The sequence below is a fragment of the Miniopterus natalensis genome, chromosome X, assembly GCF_054644295.1.
Source record: "Miniopterus natalensis isolate mMinNat1 chromosome X, mMinNat1.hap1, whole genome shotgun sequence".
Lineage (NCBI taxonomy): Eukaryota > Metazoa > Chordata > Mammalia > Chiroptera > Miniopteridae > Miniopterus > Miniopterus natalensis.
The window spans coordinates 6,892,510-6,903,161 of NC_142103.1; the positions used below are offsets into that span (position 1 = coordinate 6,892,510).

Consider the following 10,652-nt stretch of genomic DNA (forward strand, 5'->3'; position numbering starts at 1 on the left):
AAGGTTGTTCAAAGTATATGAAATACAAAAGCACTTACTCTTTTCAGACTATATCCTGCATAAAATATGATAGGAGGAAGTAATATGTTGAAAAATACTTCCGGATCAAAAGTAACCTGTTAAAATAAAGAGCTCTTTTAGATGAATTCCCTTAGAAGACTTCATATTATATTATCATAGTATCAAAAGGAAAAAAAGAAATGTAAAACTGGTGAAAGGCAAGAGTCTTACTGTGGTAACTGAAAAATATTTCATATAGGATATATGCTGTTTCACTTCTCAACCAAATGACAAGGACATAGGTTTGGAACAACCAGTTAAGCCAGATATGTGGAAAATGTGTTAAATTACTATATTAAAAACCTTACAAATAGGAGAAAGCATGAAATACCTTTGCTTCAAATGACACCCCAAACTGGCAACATAAAATATGGGGGTACAGCATTATGTTTGGCAAGAGGAAACAGACTTCTTCTTGCCTAGGTAATAGCTAAAGGTATATAACATAATATTATAGTAAAAAGTTTCTGTACAACTCATTTCTAGTCCTGACAGTCCATTTCTTTTAATATTTATTCCCTAGAATAATACAGATGCCCCCTTCTGTTCATAAGGCTCTAGTAGGATTTGACATAAACACAAAGCATCTACACACATATCCATGCTACAAGTTCATTTACTAGAACTTTTAAGGAACTGGAATTTTCCACAGATGGAAAGAACTCTTGCTGCAAAATAAACCTGAAGTTCATATAAAATTTTTAAAAGCATTCGAGATGCTCAGGAGCACACTCAAGTAGTTATGAAAGCCAAGTCCTGCCGATGTAGAAGACAGCAATGGAGGCAAATGGCCAAGAGTGGGTAGAAACAAAGAGACCCTGAGAAGCTTCAGGAATAGAGACTATGAGGGTAATAGGAGAAAGCAGCTTCAAGAATGTCTGGGAGCCAGTTAGACTGCAACCCAACTTCCTACATAAAGCTTTATACACAGCATGGTATAATAACTGACACTCAGACCGAAGCCCCTGAAGTTGTGCCAGATTATGAATCAAAGAAAGATTAAATTGTCCTCAGTATAGAATACCATCAAGGCAGGAAAGAATTCAAAGAGATCTTAATAGAATAATTTATGTATTGTCAACTCAATGTGCTACAGTACTATAAACTCTAAGATCCATCTGCAAATTGAAAGAAACAGTTAAAAATTCTGCTTAACTCAATATTGGTCACCATTTATTACAACTGCAAACATCAGAGTGAAACAAAAAGGGTGATAGTACTTAGCCTCAATCAGAAAATGAAATGTACAGACATGTTTATTACTCTGCATTACATTACATTCCTTGAGGTTTTACTCCATTTTAAAAGACTAATTATTTTAAATATCATTAAAAAATTCATTATTTATTTTTCTCCTGAATCACTTTGCTCCTAGTTACACACTTTTTAAAAAATAAAAAATTCCCTTTAATTAAGAACTTACCTTTCTAAGCATGTCATTATCTTGAATGTTATTGAGTTCATGTGAACTAATTTCTCCTTTCAGCATATACTCATAAAATTTTCCACTAACATTTACCAATAAGGTAGTTGGGCTTGACTGCACTTCACAGCTCAGGGTCACATTATTTACATCACTTGGAACATGAATTCCATATCGAAGCACAAGGCCCACTAAAAGACCTGGAAATAAAAATTAAAAAAAAATATTAGCTCTTCTTTCAGACAGAGACTACTTGTTTTATACTCTACACACATTTTTGAATACAAAACAGAAAATCTTTTATGATAGTCCCCTGTGGTTCAGAACCAATTTTTAGACCGAATGCAATTATATTTTAAAGTATTACTAAATTCGCAAATCTAAGAGCCCAATATTCATATAACCCAGTGAGACAGGAGGCAAAAACATTCCCTAGGGTAACAGCACATATCATTGCATTTCTAGATCAAGATATGAATAAGTGATTAGGAAGGTAACAAAATGAGAAAATACCTTCAAATCATCTGTACCCAGAATATGCTCCAAGGTATCACAACCTGACAGTGAAATCATGTTAGAAATGTGTTTACCATCAATTCACAAGACTGTTAAATACACACACATCTCAAGTTACTCCTAAAACATGTGGCTGGCCAAATAATACACACTTAACAAATTAGGAAGTCAATAATATTTGTAGATTGATTGAGTTCTCCTACTATTAAAAGGTCGGACTTTAACTTTAAAATATATGCTTCAAAATCAAAACATGGAATAGAAGTCCTGAATCTGGCACTATGATATCAACATATTGCTAGAATTTTACCTGGATCATCATATTGATACTCAAATATGCACAATGTTCTAGGTACGACAAACCTATATTGACCAAACTGTTTAATAACAGCTTTATTGAGCTATAATTCACAAACCATAAAGTTTACCCTTTTAAACTGTACAATTTGGTGGCTTTTAGTATATTCACAAAGTTGTATATTGATCACTACCATCTAATTCAAAAACATTTTCATTGCTCCAAAAAGAAATCCCATACCTATTAGCAGTCACTCTCCATTTCCTTTACCCCAACTCCCAGCCCCTGGCAACCACTAATCTATTTTCTCTATATACTGATTTGCCTATTTTGAACATTTCATATAAATAGAATCCTACAATATGTGACCTTTTGTCTGACTTCTTTCACTTAGCATAATGTTTTCAAAGTTTATCTATGTTGTATCATGAATCAGAACTTAATTCCCTTTTATGGTCAAATAATATTCCACTATATAGATATACCTCAACTGCAAATTAAACTTCTGGAACTTTCTTTTAACTCCAAGATGCACAATATACCCCTATTAGGTACATTTTACCTTCTTATCTCATTTCACTCTAACCAGCCAGCCATTCTTTTAATACAGTACGTGAATGGAGTACTAGCCTAAGTAGGCACCCAGGGTTCAGAGATGAAAATAAGATCTTTCCTCCAAGTAGCTCTCAGTCTAGTTAGCAAAAACAGACTTAATAAACAATAACAACATAATATATATGTATACAGGCATTATAAAAACAGAAAAGAGGTACCTAACTAAGCGTGAGGGAGTGAGACATTAGGAAAGTCTTTCCAGAGGTGTCACCTAAGCAGGCAACAAAGTCAAAGAAAGGTGTTCCAGGTAGGTGGAATAGTAGTACATATCCAGTCAAGGAAGAGTTAGAGAATATAGATCATTTAGTGCATCACATGCAGTTCACTATGGCTGGAATATAAAGTGACAAGAGTTGAGGTGCTAAAGATCAGCAGGAGGTGAATCATAAAAGACACTGCATGTTAAAAAAAGGGAGTTTAGACTTTATCCTAGAAGCAAAAGGAAGTCATGGAAGGGTTATAAGCAGGGGCTTGACATCAGATTTCTATTTTAGAAAGACTGGTATAGACTACAGAGGGTCAAAAATGTCAGCTAGAAGGCCACTGAAGTCATTCAGGCACTGAGTTTAGGGTCTAATATAAGAGAGTCAGCACAGGGAGATTTTTAGAAGCTATTATCTTTCAAAAGGATTTGGTAACTAAGTAGACTAGGAGGAAGGAAGATGAAACACAGAGCAGCCTAAACTGACCTGGCAACTAGGTGGGTAAGCTGGCCTGAGCAACCAGGTGGATAGCAGGGCCATTCAGTGAGACAGGCAACAGATTTGCAGGGGGAAATGCAGAGTTGAGTATTGGACATGCTAAGTTTGATGTACCTGTGACACATGCACAGTTGAGTATGTGGGATCTGGAGCTCAAGGAAAGGGGAGGGGTGTCTTAACTGGAGATGCACACTTGGCAGTCATAAGATGATAGAATCAGGTGCAGATGAAATTACCTGGGGAGCAAATAAAATGGGAAGAGGGCTATGGATATAGGCCTGGGGTTTTATCTCAAGATTTAATAGCCAACATTAAAGGGCTGGTAGAGGAGGAGGAGCTGATGAAAGGATATAAGAAGGGAAAGCCAGCCCGGCTGGGCATAGCTCAGTGGTTGAGCGTTGACCTAGGGTCCAGGAGATCAAGGTTCGGTTCTCGGTCAGGGCACATGCCTGGGCTGCAGGCTCGATTTCCAATGACTCTCTCATCATTGATGTTTCTGTCTCTCTCTCCCTCTCCTTTCCTCTCTCTGAAATCAATAAAGATATATTTTTTTAAAAAAAAGAAAGAAAAAAAAAAGAAGGGAAAGCCATAGGAGTAGGAAGAAAAGAGAAGTGAGAAAACTGCAAATGCTGCAGCAAAGTCAAGAAAGACAAGCATTAAAGAGTCCATTGGGGTTGGCAACAAGGAGGTCATAGGTGACCCCGGTAAGAGCCATTTCAGTGGAGTAGTCAGGGCAAAAGCCAGACCAGCATGGGAAGTGATGAAACAGAAATAGGAGGTATAAGAGCAGTAGTTAGTCAGGAAGGGTGAAGGGACTGGGGATGAGGGATCCTTCTAGTCAACTTATAGCCACTCATTTTTTTTTAAAGTGAGAAGCAATGATTAAATGGTGAACAGTACAATGGCATCAGCTTTATTTTAAAATCCTCACCTGAGGACATGCTTAGAGAGAAGAAGGGAGAGAGAGAAACATCAATTGGCTGCTTTCTGTACGCACCCAACCAGGGAGTCAACCTGCAACCCAGGTGTGCACCCTGGCCAGGAATAGAAAGGAACCAGCAACCTTTCAGTGCACAGAACCACCAACTGAGCCACTCTGGCAGGGCTTAAAAAAGATTTTAACAAAGGTTCAGATTTAAAATAAATGAATGATACCCCTTGAAAATATCTAACCTACAAAAAACAAAATTAAAAAGTGAAAACTGGGTATCCCCAGTGTTTGATAAATATAACTTGGGAGAGAAAAGGCTATAGATCCACAGTCAATTCTGTCTATATGATATAGTAATAGCTCTTTCCTCTACTACCTCACAAGAGCTCTTAATTAAGAGGCTTAAAGTTGTCCCTTTATATATGTGCAGAAATCACAGTTACGCTACTACAAACACTAATAACAGCAGCATAAATTCTTTCCATGTCCCCAAGCCTGATTCTGTAAGAAAAAGTACCCAATGCTGAAATGTCACTGGGAGCCTTGAGGAAGGCTCAGCACTTGGAAAAATTTGAGACATACACCTTGGCAGTTAAAACACCAACAAGGAGAATAATTACTTAGGTTGGAAAAAATCAAGATCCTTTTTGTACAGCATCAGGCATCTGAAAAATGGAAATTTCTTTGAATAAAGTTGACAGATCAAGTTAATTTGGGTTCTGTGAAAGGTCAAGTCTCAATCATGGAGTTAAAGCAATTCTCAGTAAAGAGAACCTACAGAAAAAGAGTACTTTGTTAATGGGACAAGTCAGAAACCTCTAGCCTCCTACACAGGCAGAGGCACAAAAATTATTGATATCATGAAATTTAAAATGAGCACTAACAGACCATAAAGAATACAACTTCAAAGAGATATATTCCACAAAACATAGAGGTCCCACTCCTCTTACACATTCCTGACGCTCTTATGCTAGAAACCCTCCCAGGGTTAAAGAGCCCAGTACCACCCAAAGGCCCCACTATTGGTTTTCCAATAGATTTCAGCCCATTCTTCCAGCTTATCACACTACAAGCCTCTGAGTTAAAAGTATGCAAGGGATATCACTGGGGTGTTAAATGTGGTCAAAACTGATAAAATTTCCACATATTAAAAAGGATATGTGTATTATGTATATACTTATATATGTGTGTGTATAATATTTATCTACTTCATGAAGAATGCTTAGATTCTATCTTAAAAGATCACTGAACTTCAAGATAGGCAAAAAAGTCAAGGCTTTTTCTTTACCTCTGGCCAGTTTTACATGTTTTTATTCATCTATCTGTGTCCTACAGATCCTCCAACCTTTATCTTCCTTCTCAAGTCCTCAATCTCACTGCCTGTTTCTGAGAAGCAGGAGGCCATTTGATACAAGCTGCCTCAATTCCAAGCCTTTCCATCTCAATATGAGCTCATTAATCTTGCACTTCCCTCTCTGGAAAGATCAACCTCTTTTCTAAGAGAATCCTTTCACCTGGGACCTTAAGTCAATCCTATCCAAACTGTCACTGCATATATCGTTTGATCCTCATAACCTTATGAAATAGACACTATTATGAGTCTCTCCATCATTATTTCTTCTATAAAATGGGGATAAATGACTTGCCCAAAATTATTTGGCATTAAGTGACAAAGAATTGAAATCTGGGTTTTCTCTTTCCAAAGATGCTATGATTTTCTAATCTCCTCGCTCTCATGTCAGAACTACTTCTCCAGTGGTTTAGATCTCCATTCTCGCAAAGCCCTCCATCACAATCCACCTCCAAAACCTATTCGAATTTCAGTAATATCTCCCTATATATGTTATCTCATGAAATTTAATGAAGTATGGTGCAGGAGCAAAAGCATAAGTTTGGAATCAGATAGATAGAGGAATTCTGACTCCATCAAGTTCTAGTCTGTGCACAACCTTAGGGTAAATAACCTCTCAGGGAACCTCAGTTTTATTAAACATAGTTGATCATAATACTAGCCTGTTTTGTCTTCACAGGTAAGTTTTATTGTTTTAACATGAGGCAATGTGGCTAAGGGCTAAGAGAATGAGGCTTTTGAGCCAGACTGATGGGGTTTGAATCTTGGTTCAATACTTACAAGTTACTTGACTTTGGGCAGGTCATATATCCTTTCTGTCCCCCAATTTCCTCATTTGTAAAATAGAGAAGATAATAGTATCTACATCACAGGGTTGTTATGAGGTTTAAACGATGGGATACTATAGAGTGCCTAGTAGTGTCTAATACATTGCACACTGCTCAATAAACATTACCTATTGAGTCACTAGATTGTAAGTGTTTTGTGGGCAGGGATGATGACTCACATCTGTATTTCCCATAGTTCACACATCAAAGGCACTTAATATTTATTAATGAATCACATAGGACTCTAGTTGCTGTAAGTTTAAGGCAAAACAAATATTTCACCCCTATCTTGCTTTTTATACCATCTGTAAGCACACTGCAGTGAGTGATCACTTTTCAGACTTAATTGACTACCCTGACAATTTTTACTACCGGCGACTCACTTTTTAAAAAAAAAAAAAAAATCTTTATTGATTTCAGAGAGGAAGGGAGAAGGGGAGAGAGGCAGAGAAACATCAATGATGAGAGAATCGACACTGATTGGCTGCCTCCTGCACGCCCCGGACCAGGGATGGAGCCCGCAACCCGGGCATGTGCCCTGACTGGGAATACGAACCTCAATCTCCTGGATCCTAGGTCGATGCTCAACCACTGAGCCACGCCCACCCAGGCCCAGCAACTCACTTTTAAGCTTCTTAAGCAAACTAACCCAGTGAACAAAACACTTGGGTGCTTTGACATTGTAGAAACTGACCACATTGACAATTTAATAATTTTTAAATCTTGCTTCTCAGAAAGATAAAGGAGAGGCTTATTTTAAAAAGCATTTCCCCATGATGTAGGTAGCTAAATGGACATCAAAGATATAAAATCATCAGTGGACTGGATCTTAGAGGTCTGGACATTCCCAGAGTAAGAAGCCTTTTCACCTGGAAGACAAGTTGAAAATTAGAGGTCTTAAAATCACATATTACCATAATAGCCAGGATGGCATAAGAGTAGCAAGAAAAGGTAAATGGCAGACAGTAATTAGGATTAGAAAATGTCAATTTCCATGGCACTGAAACTACTTTGACTCAATCCCATCTATTCTCAAACTGGACTTGGGAGTTAGGGGGCTATTCATCCACAATCCCCACAGACCATACTAAAAAAATGAAACAGGCTAAAGAACTCCAAGTTGTGGCAAATCAACCACTCTTCCACTTTATATTCCACAAGAGATACCCTTGTTTTTCCTTCACAAAATACTATCACTAAGGTGCTGCATTATTTTTATTAGCTTAGGAACACCAGCAAATGCAATTAGTAATCCTACTTTTCTACTTCAGCCCAAGAAGTAGATGAAGTTAATGGTATCAACTACCAAAGAGCAAATATGTTCTGGTCAATTCTAAGTCTCTGTTTGATTTTTTAAAAAATACTGCTCACCTCTTAACTTACAAGACTGAGCAATTAAAAGAACTGTTCTGAGTCTAACCTGAGAAAATGAAGTTATACCATCAATAATAATAGTATCACAGCTATCATTTATTGAATACTTACTTAGGAGTCAGGCACAAGCTAAAAACATTTCTTCCTCACATTAATCCTACTATCATTGTTTCCAATTTATAGGTGACAGTGTAAGAGGGTAAGGGACTTGCCTAAGATCACACAGAACTATTGGAACAGTGGGACAGGAACCCAGGGGTTGGCAAATTATAGTGCCAGTCTGTTATTATATGGCTCATTTTCATATTCTTAAAGGTTTGTAAAAAACAACAATAAAATGAAGAAAATCCAACAGAGACACAGAGACCTATGTGACCTACAGAGTTGAAAATACTTACTATGTGGCCCTTTACAGAAAAAAATTTACAGACCTCTGCACCTTTAACCACTATGTCATACTCTCTCTCTATAAGAAACAGGTTTCTGTGATGAGTTTCTTATTTTAACACCGTAATACTCATTTGACATTTAACTGAATTTAAAATATAATTATTTCCTTTATATGACCCATCTACCCAAGAAGGATAAGCTCCTTGGAGGCAGGGATCTTCTATTTTTTGTATTTTCTGTGCATAAAACACAGGCTGATTAGCAAATGTTTGTTGAAGATACTACATAAAGCACACACTGTTTTCCAGAGAAATTATATAGAGATACACATAGCTTATCCAGCCAATTTAGCTTAAGGGATGCTACAAATAAAATGCAAAAAAATACATGAAATACGAAAACCATCTAAGATGTCTAAAAATTAAGAATCCTAGGAAGCAGAGATATTTTGCACACAGGCTTAGAATTGTATTACCTTACAAATAAAAATAAGCCTGAGTTCATGCATTTTCTTGATGCACACAACTACCTTTCCTTACTACCCTTGAGATGCACAATCCAGAAGTCTGTATTTACTGGGAAAGGGTGTGTGGGTGTGTGTGTGGGGAAATGTCTTTTTGTGCCAAGGCTTCTTCTACGTATATGCAAGTCTGAGAAACAAAGCTCAACAAGCTCATCAGTTTAAGCCTGTTCTAAATGAAGACAATCGTCACAACACAGAAAGAATTGTTTGTCCTCCAGAATCTCTTCAGCCACACACACCCTCACTGGCATCTTAGCTTAAGACAGTCAGCAATATGCATCTTTTCCTCTCACGAGACCCCAGCACAGGCCAAAATGCCTCTCAGCCCCTGGTTTGATTTGCCCATCTCCCCTCAGGACCAAAAGAATAAAAATAAATTAATATCCTCAAGGAAAAGCACACCACGACACAAGAGCTGAAGCCATTTACTCAATGATCTGTCAATAACCTTATGCCACCAGCAAGTCATACTGCCTATATGTGACGTTCCTAATTACTGTCTGGCTGCACCGTCCCTATCATTAGAGTACAACACACTGCTGGCAGATCTTTAACTCTTCCTCGTCCTCTCCTCGGTATGCTCGAATGGAAAGGGTCAACCATCCGTATATGCATATCAGATTTTACAAACATAGTACAATACATCCCGACGTCATTAACAATGCCTAAGCCTTCTTCAGCTTCTTTCTCGTTCCGGTGTTTACTTGGGCTACAGGAGAGTAAGGTCTTCATTTTCCCCCACGAAAGGACAAGGCATAGCAAAAACTGGGTGACGGAGAAAGGTGGACTCTGGCTCCAAAGAACGCCAGGTTCTGAGCAGTGGAGATCCTGCTGCGGCTTCAATGGACCCTAAACCAATTGACACCCCAGAGAAAGGGATCGCTACGCTGTCTTCCCCTCCCCCAGTCCCCAGCCAAAGCCGAGACACCGCACCCACTCCCTTCCAGTCCTCAGTCCGGGGTCCGAGCCGGCAAGGCAGGGGGTGCAGAAGAAAAAGGGGGTGGGGTCGGAGGGAAAAGGTGTGGACAGGCAGAGGAAAGGGCGGTGCGAGGCGGCGAAATGGACTGTGAGGCTGAGGAGGAAATGGGGTGAGGCAGAGAAACAGGGGGCATAGCTGAAAAAAGGGGGCGCGGGAGAGAGACAGGGGTGGGGGAGGGGGAGAGGCAAAAAATGGAAGGGTTCAGAGGGAGAACTCAGGGTAGGCCCAGAGGGTCAGGAGGGGAGACCCAGCAGCCGGCGGGCAGAGGAAGGGGGAGCGCCAGGGGCGGCTGTGGGGATGAGGCACTTGCCATAAATCATAGCCAGGCCGGTCTCGTGCAGGAAGCGGGCCCGGCGGTGCTTGAAGAGCCAGATGGTGAGGATGGTGAGGGTGAGCAGCAAGATGAAGATGAGCAGATTGGCGCTGTCCTGCCGGTGGCTCTCCTCAGCCTGCTTCTCGGACACGATCTCCTCGTCCATGGCTCTGGTCGCTCCGCCACTGCCGTCCGAAGCCCCGGCCCAGCCAAAGACGCCCAGTGCGAGGAGCAGCCAGAACGGCCGCGCGAGCCTGTGGGCCCGGGGAACGTTGCAGCCAACACCGCGGCGGAGCGTCGACCGCGACCAGCAGCGCGAAGCCATGATTCCCCCCGCCCCCGCCCCGCTCC

The 10,652-nt window shown here is 39.8% G+C and overlaps 1 protein-coding gene across 2 annotated transcripts in view; it reads right to left on the reverse strand.

Annotated features, from left to right (window-relative positions):
• SLC9A6 (solute carrier family 9 member A6) overlaps positions 1–10,652 on the reverse strand; it is a 49,887-nt gene extending 39,235 nt beyond the window's left edge. For both annotated transcript variants that reach the window (XM_016216548.2, XM_087813350.1), the window contains exons 1-3: positions 10,299–10,652; positions 1,484–1,683; positions 39–116 (exon numbers count right to left, since the gene is read on the reverse strand). In XM_016216548.2, the coding sequence (XP_016072034.2) occupies positions 39–116; positions 1,484–1,683; positions 10,299–10,626 (606 nt within the window). In that variant the 5' untranslated portion in view covers positions 10,627–10,652. The remainder of the gene's footprint in view (positions 1–38; positions 117–1,483; positions 1,684–10,298) is intronic.